Here is a 13,740-nt window from a genome sequence, read left to right on the forward strand (position 1 = left end):
TGCATAGACTTTAATTAGTGCCGCATTGTGCCGCATGGCCTTGCGTTCCGTCCGTTTTTTGCCGCATGCGGCAGATGTAGCCGATGCGGCGGCCGGATGGAACGTTGCCTGGCACGTTTTTTCGTGCGGCAAAAAAAACCGCATCGCGCCGCATTCGGCCGATGCGGCACATTTTTCAATACATGCCTATGGCGGCCGGATGCGGCGCGATGCGGCAATAACCGCATCCGGCCGCCGCATGCGGTTTTTGCCACTGCGCATGCTCAGTAGCATGCCGCAAGCGGCAAAAACCGGACTGGCCGCAAAGGAAAAACCTATGCAAAGGATGCGGTGTTTTCACCGCATCCGTTGCATAGCTTGCACAGCCGGATTGAGCCGCAGAGCTCAAGCCGGATGTGTGAAAGTAGCCTAAAGGGTGCTTAGCCTTGTATTTAGCCATAAAATAAATAAATAATTAAAAAAAAATGACGTGAGGTCCCCCCATTTTTTGTAGCCAGCTAGGGTAAAGCAGGCAGCTTCACCTTGGCTGATAATCCAAAACAGTGGGCACCCCACGCTGTTATTTTAAATTATATAAATAATTTAAAACAAAAAACGTGGGGTCCCCCCCATATTGGATCACCAGCCAAGGTAAAGCGGACAGCTGGGGTCTGATATTCCCAGACTAGGGAGGTCCACTGTTATTGGACACTCCCCAGCCTAAAAATAGCAGGCCGCAGCCGCCCCAGAAGTGGCGCATCCATTAGACGTGCCAATCCTGGCGCTTTGCCCCAGCTCATCCCGCGCCCTGGTGCGTTGGCAAACGGGGTAATATATGGGGTTGATGCCAGATGTGTAATGTCACCTGGCATCAAGCCCTGGGGTTGGTGAGGTCAGGCGTCTATCAGATACCCGACATCACCAACCCAGTCAGTAATAATTAAAAAATAGACAACAAAAAAAGATTTATTTGAAAAAACACTCCCCAAAACATTCCCTCTTTAACCAATTTATTGAAAAGAGCACAATCAATTCCACGTCCGGCGTAATCCAATAAGGGGGGGGGGGGGGCACGGCGATCCATACCATAGTCGCTGTCCCAGTCAATGAAAAACAGAATGTTCCCCATTGGCTGGGAGAGCAGTGCAGTGACCTGAGCTAACATCAATAGGTCAGCTCAGGTCACTGCAGGGGATGACGAGCGCTGCCATCAGGAGCATAGATGAGATCATTACCTTCTGTGATCATCTCCTGTACTGCTGACGTCAGCGCTGTCACTGACTTATCGCGAGAGCCCGTGACGTAACTGCTAGTGACAGTCTCGGGCCGCTCGCGAGACGGGCATAGACAGCAGTGACCGCGGTGACGTCAGGAGGCAGGAGATCGTCACAGCAGGTAATGATCTCACCTCCTGACAGCAGCGATCGTCATCCCCGCGGCTCCCAGCACTGCAGGGTGTCCGTGTCTGCCTGCGCTGCCGCGTGACAGGCTGCTGATACTGCGGGCAGACACTGACACCCTGCAGTGCAGGCAGCCGCGAGGCCGGAGCAGGACACAGACTGCACGGGCACCTGGAGGTCGCACGGAAGTGCTTCTGTGCGGCGTCCAGGGAGTGCGACGTCTGTGTTTACTCTGCTCCGCTTCCTCTTCCTGGCATAATGACATCGCTTCCTGCAAAACCGCAGGCAGCGATGGGCATTACCGCAGGTAATTCGCGGCTATTCCGGTGGTATACCGCACATCATTGCTACCTGCGGAATACCCCCGGAATACCGCAGGTACCTGCGGAAATTAATGGACATGCACATTTTCTCAAGAAAGTTTCTCGAGAAAATTTTCTCAAGAAATTTTCTTGAGAAAAATCCGCACAGTGCGCACAGCTATTTTTTTTTTTCTCATTGAATTTCATGGGAAATGTCTGCACAAAGATTGCAGACATTTCTCAAGAAATTTCCGGGGCAAATCCGCGGGTAAATCCGCGGGAAAAAACGGTCTAGTGCGCACATAGCCTTAGGCTCTGTGCGCACTGGGAAGTGGAATTTTCTTGAGAAAATTCCGCATGCCCTCAAAGATTACCGCACCCTCGGTAAAAAACCGCGGGAAACCGCACCCGAAAACCGCATGCGGTTTGCCGCGGTTTGCTGCGGTTTTACCGCGGTATTATTCGCGGTATTGCCGCGGTTTTGCCGCGTGCGGGTTGGGATGTGCTTTATTGCATTCAATGCAATAAAGCACATTGAAGAGAAAAAAAAAAAAAAAAAAAAGTCATTTAATTCTGAGAGTAGATAGACAGAAGAATAGATAGAGGGATAGATAGACAGACAGAGGGATAGATAGATAGAGAGATAGATGACAGATCGCTGCATTTCCCACGGTCGGCAGTGAGTTCACATTACCGGCCGTGGGAAATGACCGGTAATTACCTCTGCTGCTTTCATTCAGCCTGTGTCTGTGACAGTCGCGGCTGGATGGAAGCAGCGCTGGACGTCGGACCTGGATTACGCCGGAGCTTTGGTGCGGGAGGGGTTAATAAAATGGTGAACGAGGCTTGTTTGTTTTATTTAAAATAAAGGATTTTTCTGTGTGTTTTTTTTCACTTTACTTACGGGTTGAGCATGTCAGCTGTCACATAGACGCTGCCATGATCAAGCCTGGGGTTAATGGCGGTGGTCCCCCACCATCATTAACCCCTTGTATTACCTTGCCACCACTGCTACACGGTGGCAAGAAGAGCCGAGGACACGCCGGTATTGTCGCATATTGCATGCGACAGTGCCGGGGCAGCTGCGGCTGATATTCTCGGCTGCGGGAGGGGGAGTGAGGCGGGGGACATTATCCCTGCCCCTCTCCCTCCCCAGCCTGAGAATACCGGGCCGCCGCTGTGTGCTTACCTCGGCTGGAAGGTGAATATGCAGCGGAGCCCACGTTCTTTTTTTTTTTCTATATTTCCGTTTTCTTTCTATGTATGTTCTATGTGTCTGTGTCTATGTGATCTATGTCTGTGATGTCTGTGTGTGTGATGTGTGTGTGTCTGTGATGTGTGTTTACTCTGCACGGCTTCCTCTTCCTGTAATGACATCACTTCCCTGCAAAACCGCAAGCAAGTGATGCACATTACCGGAGGTAAACCGCGAAATACCGCAGGGAATAACGCAGGAAAACGCAGTGAACCGCACAGAATTTGCTGCCTGCGTTATTCCCTGCGGGATTTCATGATTAACATTGAGTCAATGGAGTGAAATCCCGCAGCGATGTGCGGAAAAGAAGTGACATGCACTTGTTTTTGCTGCGGGATTTCCGCAGCAAAACACGCAGCTGTCAAATTCCGCCCAGTGCGCACAGGATTTTTTTTCTCCATAGGCTTTGCTGGTGATTCACTGCAGAGATGTTATCAACATTTTCTGCAGCGAAACATGCAGCAAATCCGCGGCAAAATCCGCGAAAAATCCGGTAAGTGCGCACATAGCCTTAATGTTTTATAACCTCTCCAATTGATTAGCATTAGACCTCCATGAGGGTGTGATTGGGGGCTCTTCCTGCCGTATCTGGTGGCCGGTGAGGGTCTAATCTAGATAATGGAGACTTCTGCGACATTTCGATACTTTTGTGTATTAATTCTCAATCGTTTTCACAATCTTTGCTGGAAACATTCTTGTTCACATCCAGAAGCTGAAACGTTACATTGTATCCGTCACAGCTGGACACAATAGTATCAGTGGAGATCAGATATGGAGATTCCCCGACATTCTGGAAACATTCCTATAGAAACTGGTTACAAAAAACCTGCGGCCGTCTCTGATGCCCCCAGGGTGGTCACATGGTCTTGATCTGTATCCTATGGTAAGATAAAGCCGTACGCTCCATCTAGTGGCCCTCCAGCTGCACGACACTACAACTCTCAGCATGCCCACCTGTTGGCTGTCTTGGCATACTGTGAGCTGTAGTTTTACAGCAGCCGCAGTTTGGAGACCACTGACTTTATTGGGAGACATTTATGGCCTATACAAGAATGGGGGTCCATGCCAGGACCAGGGATGGAGCGGCGGCTGTGTCCTTGGCTGCCGGTGTGCGCCCACCTCTCCGCTCCTGGTGGCAGAAGACGTCCTTTAAGGGCTCTGCCTTCCCTCCCTCCCTCCTTGTGGGGTCATTACCCTCTGTAGCCGGATATTATCTTTTCGCCCTTCTCCTCTGCATTTCCTAAGGGTCATTTTTCCCATTATGCGACCGCAGCTTAATGGAGTTCTGCCATCATTCTGCTGTCGCTGTTATGGCTGAAATACTCAGTGTCGTCCTTCCTGATGAGACCTCTGGTAAAAGCTGCCCCCTCCATCCATGGATGTGATTTTTAGGCTATGTGCCCACGCTGCGGATTTTGCCGCGGATTTTGCCGCGGATTTGCCGCGGATTTCCCGAAAATCTGCAGCAGCGGCACTTCCAAGCCATTTCAATGGCATTTTGGAAATGCTGTGTCCATGCTGCGGATTTTTCTGCTGCGGATTTGCTGCGGATTTGCCGCGGATTTTGATGCGGAAAAATCTGCAGCATGTCAATTGTTTGTTGCGGATTTTGGTGCGGATTTGGGTATAGAATGGGGAAAAAAAAAAAAAAATCCGCGGCAATTCTTGCCGCGAAAGTCGCGGATTTTCATGCAGAAAAATCCGCAGGTACATTCTACCGTGGACACATAGGACCTACAGTTCACTGTAAGGCTATGTAAGTTGATGATTCCCCTCCCCCACCTGGTGTAAAAATCCCAGATCTGCCATCTGTGTGCTGAAGGATTTTAGAGCATTTACATTGATCATCCTGAGCCTCCTGCTTCGTAAGCAGAATAGTATACTGAGGCACAGGGGCAGTCAGGGAATGATGTTGCCCTTTAAGGTGCAGCAGTTTTTAGGTTCTGTGTTTGTCGCTTTTGCAAAGTCTGTTTTATCCAACTCCTAGTTCTTCAAGTTTTTCAGGTTTCCGTCCTTTTTTTTTTTTTTCCTTTTAGAAACCTTCAGGCTATTAGAGGCGAGCAGGTGTAATAAATGCGGGCACGGTGTACCGTCCGCTATACAGCACTGATGTGATTACAGCAAACATTGATCAGTACATGGTGATCGTTACCGCCTCGTAGTGAGAAAAACGGAGAGTTCCCATTTGTAAGACGAGCCACAAATGGACAGCCGGTCCAACGTGGGATCTGTAGTCCCCGCCAAGCACATGTCCCTTCCATTTGCTGTATATGGCAGAGCTGGGGAGCAGGGATGGGTGACAGGAGTTGCCAAGAGCAGACGGCTCAGGGGGAAGAGCGTGGTATCCGGTGTGGGCACAAGTTGTGTGTCCTCTGTGTCTGGATCTATGGCGAAAGCTGCCAGGGACATACCCCCCGCTATGTCCTTCAACAGTCACCGCAGGGTCGAGGGGGATATGATGCCGAGCGGCACTGGGAGGGGGGGGGGGGGGGGGAGTTGATGGGGATATGCTGCCGGGTGGCACTGGGAGGGGGGGAGTTGATGGGGATATGCTGCCGGGCGGCACTGGGAGGGGGGAGTTGATGGGGATATGCTGCCGGGTGGCACTGGGAGGGGGGGGAGTTGATGGGGATATGCTGCCGGGCGGCACTGGGAGGGGGGAGTTGATGGGGATATGCTGCCGGGCGGCACTGGGAGGGGGGAGTTGATGGGGATATGCTGCCGGGCGGCACTGGGAGGGGGGTGTTGATGGGGATATGCTGCCGGGCGGCACTGGGAGGGGGGGAGTTGATGGGGATGCGCTGCCGGGCGGCACTAGGGTGGAGGGGGGGGGAGTTGAGGGGGATGCGCTGCCGGGCGGCACTAGGGTGGAGGGGGGGAGTTGAGGGGGATGCGCTGCCGGGCGGCACTAGGGTGGAGGGGGGGGGAGTTGAGGGGGATGCGCTGCCGGGCGGCACTAGGGTGGAGGGGGGGAGTTGAGGGGGATGCGCTGCCGGGCGGCACTAGGGTGGAGGGGGGGAGTTGAGGGGGGATGCGCTGCCGGGCGGCACTAGGGTGGAGGGGGGGAGTTGAGGGGGATGCGCTGCCGGGCGGCACTAGGGTGGAGGGGGGAGTTGAGGAGTTGTGCTGCCGGGCGGCAATAGGGGGGGAAGGGGGTTGAAGGGCAGGTACTGGGGGGGGGATCTGCATTACATTCATAGTTTGAAACTTATTTCTCATTGTGAGGTTGCTACATTTGCATCAGTCTAGCCAGTCCTCTGTGACCCAATTGGACTCCAGCCTTGTAGGTTTTGCCCACCTAGCAGGAGCAGAGAGATTTGTACTGCTAGAAGTGTTAGGACCAGAATCTCTGTAACAAGCCTTCAGCTGTGAGACCTGTAAGGTGGATGTGGAACAGCCCTGGTTCAGCTGCCATGTTTGTAATGTTAGCTCGGAGCCCTGTGAAGCTTCTCCTACCGGCCGCCTCTTCTTAGTCCTGGTGCGATGTCCTCGGTGCGACTCCACACCTGTGAAGTTGCATTGGGCCTATTAATCAGGAGAGGCTCCGTGGAGGCTGTGGTGGCCGGTGTCCGACATGCCCGCTGCACCAGGGTCCTGTGAAGTCTTTTGCAGAACTCTGGATTAGATTCACTGACAGCAAGCGTGTTACCGAAATAAGATAATCATAAAAACTGTCGGAATCTCCGGACATTCTAATCCGTTTCCGTCGGTGATTTCGGGTGCGGCAGGTTCTTCGCTGTGGTGGTCACGCCGCTTTCTCGGACAGTTACACTTGCGCTGTCGTCAGAAAGAAAAAAAAAAGTTTTTCCAATAATATTCCTACTAAACCCGTTTAATCCTTGCCTTTTAACCCCGTCCACACCGCCGCTGATCCCTCCACACCCGGCTGATCCCTGCTCACCGCTCATTTGTCTCAGCGCTTGGGTTATTTCTGGTTGTGCAGTAATGCGGATGTCTGCACTGATCCCGCTGTGTCTCGGCGACCGACCACCGCTGATTAGTTTTTAACTTTTGACGTATTTTTACTTTTTCGTTTTGTATTTTTCTTGGCGCAGCACCCGCTGCTGGAATAACTGGTCTGGCCGGTTCTCACTAAATCATGGGTTGTCTTTTCCTAGTCCCTAATCTGACCGAGCAGTTTAACCCTTGCCAGTCATGTCTGACAGGTGGAGTTGGCTTAATTTTCCCGGATTTCTGTTTGCGGTCTGATGGCGATTGCGAGTCCCTGTCATCATTTCTGCATCTCCGGCTGCGCACTCCTCAGGTGAGATGTATAGATCAATTGCTTGACTAATGTGCACCCCATGATGGTACAGGATACTCCTCCCTTATTAGAAGTCCTCTTTCTATGTACTATGTGTCCTGCTAAGCTTATGCTTGCACACAGCAGGCAGTCTGAACGAGCAGAGCTGCAGTGCAAAGCATGGTGGATGCATAAAACAAGTGCCTGTTGAGGAACGCAAATCTTTACACTTATAGCCACTATTAGACCTCCGGTGTCGTGACTGTATCTGTATCCTTCAAGATTTGAATACACTGTAACAAACCTCCAGCTGTGGTCAGTTTTTAGCAATGTTCATTCTTATCTGCAGCAGGAGCCTCGCAGCGGAGGGTTTGTTACAGTTGTATCCAGTCCTTGTATCCAGTCCAGCGGAATGGCTGGACACCAATATAACAAATCCATAGCTGTATATAGGTTTTTCATCCTATGGAAATAAATGTTTCTATTCACTGACAGCAAGCAGACATCTTGAAAAGATGGAAAATCTTATTTCTGTGAAACTACATTAACTATTGAATCACTTAATGCCATAAGGACATTGATTTATCCGTGGCAGGTCCTGGTCTGAGTGGTGGTCCTGGGACCTGTATTGCTGGCTGGGGCTGATTCTTTGTTTTTCTGGCGCTTGTCTCCCCGTTTTTCGCAGCGGCTCCTATAGAAGCGTCTGTTGCTGCCTCCACATTCCTCCAGTCGTTCTCCTCCGCGCTGCTCCATGGGGAGGGTGACGCTGGAGCTGCCATCCCACTCAGCTGGCACAAAAGCCCTTTTTCAATTTTTTTTTTTTTTTTTTTTCCTCTTCTTTCTAATTGACTGTTTTTTCTTTTCTGCACCTCGGCTGGTAATTCCTCGCAGCCGTTGTGTGCGCTACCTCCGCGGCGTCACCGTGTAACTGCAGCTGCTATTTATAGGATTCCCCGTTATCACGCCGCAATCGCCAGTGTCAGCCGTTGTGACGCTGCCCACAATTCTCGCCCCCGTTATCACCCAGCTCCTTGCTCCTCTGTCAATCATTACTGTAGTTCTTGCGCTGCCATCATGAAATGGGCAGCTCAGGATGAACAGTTGAGTTGAGTTGTGGTGGAGGAGGGGGGGGGGGGACACAGGACAAGAACATGGACTGTAAGGAAGATGTATATTTGACTTTTTTCTTCGATCTTTTTAAAAAGATTTGTTTTCTGGTACTGGGTTATTGATGGTCGTTCTGGGGCTCCCATTGAAGTGAATGTGATCTGACCTGCAGTACCAGAGATCGACCACTATACAGTATATGGCGCTGTGGAGTGCTCTCCCTGTGGTGTGATCAGTGGCCCTCCGATCTGGCGCCGGCCCTCCGATCTGGCGCCGGCCCTCCGATCTGGCGCCGGCCCTCCGATCTGGCGCCGGCCCTCCGATCTGGCGCCGGCCCTCCGATCTGGCGCCGGCCCTCCGATCTGGCGCCGGCCCTCCGATCTGGCGCCGGCCCTCCGATCTGGCGCCGGCCCTCCGATCTGGCGCCGGCCCTCCGATCTGGCGCCGGCCCTCCGATCTGGCGCCGGCCCTCCGATCTGGCGCCGGCCCTCCGATCTGGCGCCGGCCCTCCGATCTGGCGCCGGCCCTCCGATCTGGCGCCGGCCCTCCGATCTGGCGCCGGCCCTCCGATCTGGCGCCGGCCCTCCGATCTGGCGCCGGCCCTCCGATCTGGCGCCGGCCCTCCGATCTGGCGCCGGCCCTCCGATCTGGCGCCGGCCCTCCGATCTGGCGCCGGCCCTCCGATCTGGCGCCGGCCCTCCGATCTGGCGCCGGCCCTCCGATCTGGCGCCGGCCCTCCGATCTGGCGCCGGCCCTCCGATCTGGCGCCGGCCCTCCCCTATGGATGGGGGTCATCAATATCTAGCTCCTTTTGGACCCCCCCACATCTATCGAACGTCTTGTCAAACCTCCCCTGACTGTGCAGCCTTTAAAGAAAATGTACGGGATTAAACAAATGTTGCCATTCTTGTCTGCAGGCTGTCCGGTGTCTAAGTGAATGATGCTGGAGGGCTGTGGACAAGTGCAGCCATTTTTTGGGAGTGGGGGTACTTCAACCCCCCCCCCCCCCCCCCCCCCCCAAAAAAAACCCACACACCCCTCCTCCCCTTGAAACATTGTTTTGGCACATTTTTTAGTACTGTTTTAGTAAATTCCCATGAAATAAATCTAGATCTTCTTTTATCAGAGCGATGCTTTGTGCCGTTCCTCTGTTATTCCTCCTGGAAATGCATTAATGTCTGTGTTCCCAGTTGGAGAGGTGTCTGCACAGACTGATCCTGTCCAATCAATGTCGGGACATGGAATAGTAACACACCCAGTTAGTAGAGGGTTTTTTCAGAAATTTCCAGGAGGATTAACGGAGGACCATTGACAAGTGAATGGTAACTTTTTGGCAATTTATCCAAGAGGATTAATAGCGGGACAGCACAATGTAGCGTTGTACAGAATTGCTGTTTAATGAGGAATACAAGGATTGACTTAAGCGACCGATAAAAAGGATGAGGGGTCCCCACGCCCTTTAAGCATAGCGGTATGTGCTCAGATCTGTATATGGGGGGCAGGAGGCGCTCTGGTTGTAGCGGTTTGTGCAGACAGATTGGAGCCCCCTCCGTGTCGCCCTCTCCAGCCACCATTGGGTGCCTTTTTCTCATTTCGGATTGTCGTCTTGCGGCCAGTTTGGGGTTAACCGTTGCCGGAATGATCCGCACGTAATAAAGGGTATAAATATACCATAAAATATGCATGCGAGCGCGGCCCGGAGGGGTGTGCTAGATCTGTCCTGAGCTATTAGCTGCGTATACCGCACCAGAAAAGTGCCCTTGGATTAGGCCGCGCTCGGCTCTGGCGTTATCGCGGCTCCAATATTTGCTCGTCTCTGACTAATCCTTTATGAGGACGGCGATTATAAGTGGATTTCGTAAAACGTAGACATATTGCACCGGCGCCTGCAGGACAACACTTCCTGTCCTCTGACAGTTCTGCCTGATCGCAGGGAGATTCCAATCACTATCCGCGTCACTGATTGCTCTTGTTAGAAGTGTTGTCATAGGGACATGAAAGTTTAGTTATTTACTTTTGCTTGTGATTCTTGCCCTCACAGCTCCACTATTAACCCAATGATGGCTCCGGATGTCGGGGGGCATCTTCTCCTGGAAGGTTACGGGCTGACAGCGCCGAACTAATGTCCATCTGCGGTCACCGGTCACACGTGAGTAAAAGAAGCAAACTGCAGCCATGGTTGGGGGGGGGGGGGGGTTCGAGACCTCCATGTATAGGTTGGATTTTTAGCTTCTGAGGATGTCGGGGGGTCCGGACCCCTCTTTCATGTTTATACCATTTTTGTTTGTTTTTTGCAGAGGATATAAAGTTCCAGATCACAGAGGAGCGCTGACCTCCGACTCTTATGAATTCCTTACGCCCGTCCCCACGGGTCTTGGGGGCCTACTCCATCCATTTCAAGTTAAAGTAACCCTCCTCGGAGGACGCCGCTTGAGCAGTGACCTGAGCACTGAAGATTTGGGGGGGGAGGAGGGCATGGTTTATGTTCTCTGATGGAGACCCCCGGCAGCGACAGCCTCTACGATGACACAGACTCCGGGGGTAACGAATGCAAGAGGCTGGTGGTGGACGGAGAGCAGAGGGCCCCCAAGGGCTCGCACTTCGACAACATCAATGTGATCGGCCAGGGCCTGAAGCACTTGTTTCAGAATCAAAGGCGCCCCGCTCGTCCGTCTCGCCCCATGACTTGCAGCAAGCCCAACCTGAGCCGGAACCAGAACCGGATCAGTCCCAAGGACAGGAGTTGGATGGAAGTGGTCAGCCCACCGCCCTAAATCGTGTCCTGCAGCAGATCCGGGCCCCTCCGAAAGTGAGGAGGGGAAGCAGCCTGCAGCAGAACCGCAAAGGCAAAACGCGGGGGAGTCCGCAGATCGGCCGGCGTTCTGCTCAGGACATCATGGCCGTCCTCACCTATCCCGGCCGCCCACGCTCCTCGTCCACCACTGATGCCTACACGCCATCTGCCGCCCTGGAGATGTGCAGCGCCTCCTACCTGTCAGGAGAGGAGTCGGCTGAGAAGGTAAGGGGCCTTGATTATCAGTGGCGCTTAATGACTCTTGAGATTTTTGTCTAACATCTCTCACTTAAAGGGCTTGTCCAGAAATGTAGAGTAGAGTCACCTGGGATCTGGCTGCCGAGTCCCCCATCCATCATGAGAACCAGAGGCCCCTGTGTGACTGGAGCCATAGTGAATATGTGCGACCATCCCACTGAAGAGTGGTCGCACCCCTCCATTCACATCAGGAACTGGTCCTGTGATCCGTGCGAACCCCCAGTTTTCATCATCATTTGTCACCCCTTCCTTTTAAATGTAAGACTATGGCAGCAACCAAAAAATGTTACTACCACTAGGGGGCAGTCAGCAGCACGTCTTATGCAGGTCAATAGAGGATGTGTACAAGTGCCTATAGTTTGCCCCCTACAGCTGGAAGTAATGCAGTTGCCTTTTAAAGGGAATAAGTCACCAGGTCACTACCCCCCCCCTCCAATCTGATAATTAGTCAGACACGTAAAAGGAATCTGTCACCAGGTTTTTGCCACCTAATCTGAGAGCAGCATAACGTAGCGACAGAGACCCTGATTCCAGCGATGTGTCACTTACTAGGCTGCTGTGTAGTTTTGATACAAATCACTGTTTAATCAGCAGGAGATTATCATTACAGGACTATTTGGCGTGCTGCAGGTAGTCCAGCATATTCATGAGCTCTGTATAACTACTAGATCTGCAGCAGAGAAAACATTGATTTTTATCAAAATGACAGCAATGTTTTCTCTGCTGCAGATCTAGTAGTTAAAAGGAGCTCATGGATATGCTGGACTACCTGCAGCACACCAAGTAGTCCTGTAATGATGATCTCCTGCTGATTAAACAGTGATTTTTATCAAAACTACACTAAGCAGCCCAGGAAGTGACACATCGCTGGAATCAGGATCTCTGCCCCTACATTATGCTGCTCTCGGATTGGGTGGCAAAAACCTGGGGACAGATTCCTTTAAGTGACTAATATATCGCACCCTGTTATCTTTCACATGAGTCGTTATTTAAAGAATTTGTCTCTGCCTTTTTATAAAAGCAGTAAATGTTGTAAAATAAGTCACCTGCTTATTTCATGCCCTCACTTGCTCTGCGGTGATGTGCTGTACATGCATGAGACCGCTGCAGCCAATCACTGACCTGTGCACACAGCATCTGGTGCATGTTCAGCACATTTATCGTAAATAAGGGGATCGCTGGAGCGGAGGGGATTTTTTTTTTTTTTTTTTTTTTTTTTTTTTTTTTGTGGGGGTTGTGTATTTTGCAATGACAAAACTAATCACACTTCTGGGTTTCTTTCTCCTTTAAGAATTTGTGAAATGCAAAGTGAAAGTTACCCAAAATCTGAGCTGCGATTGATGCCAAGGACACTTGATAACGCCGGGAGCCTCCCTGCTGCGTATAATCTGTGTACCCTGCAGCTTCCCTTCACTTTGTGTTTCCTGTAATCCGGGGCTTACTCCCTCCCTTAGTATTGGATGATCGGGGGATGCGCCCGACTTGTCAGACAGGTTAATGGGGATCTGATAAGGGTCTGCACAAAGTTCAGGGCGGCCCGGTGCCTGGTACTGCCGGCGTCGGGTTCCACGTCCTGCACCAGCGTGTGCCGCAGGTCCCCAGATCTGGTCCCTGTCCCACATTATCGGGTCATTACTGCAGAGCGACGATCCGACCATTAATAAGTACGTTATTTCATAACCTTTTATTGCTCCGCCAGTCTGGCCAGTTGGCACCAGGCTGCTGTGGTAACTGGTTATGGTGGTAACGCCGGCAGGGTGTGAGAAGTTTCGCCATATGTTGCCGAGTCTGAGCCGATCGATATTTGCAGTGTTACTTTGGGACAAGGCACGAGCGTAACCTTTCCATATGGCGCTGTCATGTTGCAGTGTGACCACCAGGTGTCGCCCGTGCTGCATTGATCTCTTCCTGGCGCTGCTCGCGGCTCCGTCCTCCGCTGATCCCGTTTCTCCAGTTTTACCTCTGTAACATTAAATAAGTGTAACGCTATTCTGATGTCTGTCCCCCCAACCTATGACCCAAACACCGAGGTCTCTAGGCAGCTTCTCCTCTGTGGCGCCCCCTCTCTAACTCGGATCTCTTTTAGTATTGCAGGCTGCAGCTCTTTAGTTCCAGGAATAATGGGTGTCCAGACATGTAGACCTCAAAACTAGTGATTGCACAGTGGGCATGAGATTTCTATAAATCAATCTACTGTGCTTCTACTGTACAATGCAGTGTTGTGGATGCAGCGAAAACGCACTGCTTCCGTAACGCTGCTAATCCTGATTGTGGGTATGGGCTCTTATACTCTAGTGACATTAACAGCTGCATTTAGATCTGGCAAAGTCTCCTACAAACAGCGCCACAGTCATGGCATTGCATTTGTATATGGACTTTGCCTTGCTCTGTGTAGGTTCTGA

The 13,740-nt window shown here is 51.9% G+C and overlaps 1 protein-coding gene across 1 annotated transcript in view; it reads left to right on the forward strand.

Moving 5' to 3' along the window:
* The window catches only part of TMCC1 (transmembrane and coiled-coil domain family 1), an 85,354-nt gene that overhangs the window by 19,153 nt on the left and 52,461 nt on the right, over nt 1-13,740 (forward strand). The window contains 3 exon segments of the mRNA XM_075321570.1: nt 10,328-10,435; nt 10,584-10,946; nt 10,949-11,305. Coding sequence (XP_075177685.1) covers nt 10,779-10,946; nt 10,949-11,305 — 525 coding nt within the window. The 5' untranslated portion in view covers nt 10,328-10,435; nt 10,584-10,778.

Source organism: Anomaloglossus baeobatrachus, chromosome 8 (genome assembly GCF_048569485.1).
Source record: "Anomaloglossus baeobatrachus isolate aAnoBae1 chromosome 8, aAnoBae1.hap1, whole genome shotgun sequence".
Classification (NCBI taxonomy): Eukaryota; Metazoa; Chordata; class Amphibia; order Anura; family Aromobatidae; genus Anomaloglossus; species Anomaloglossus baeobatrachus.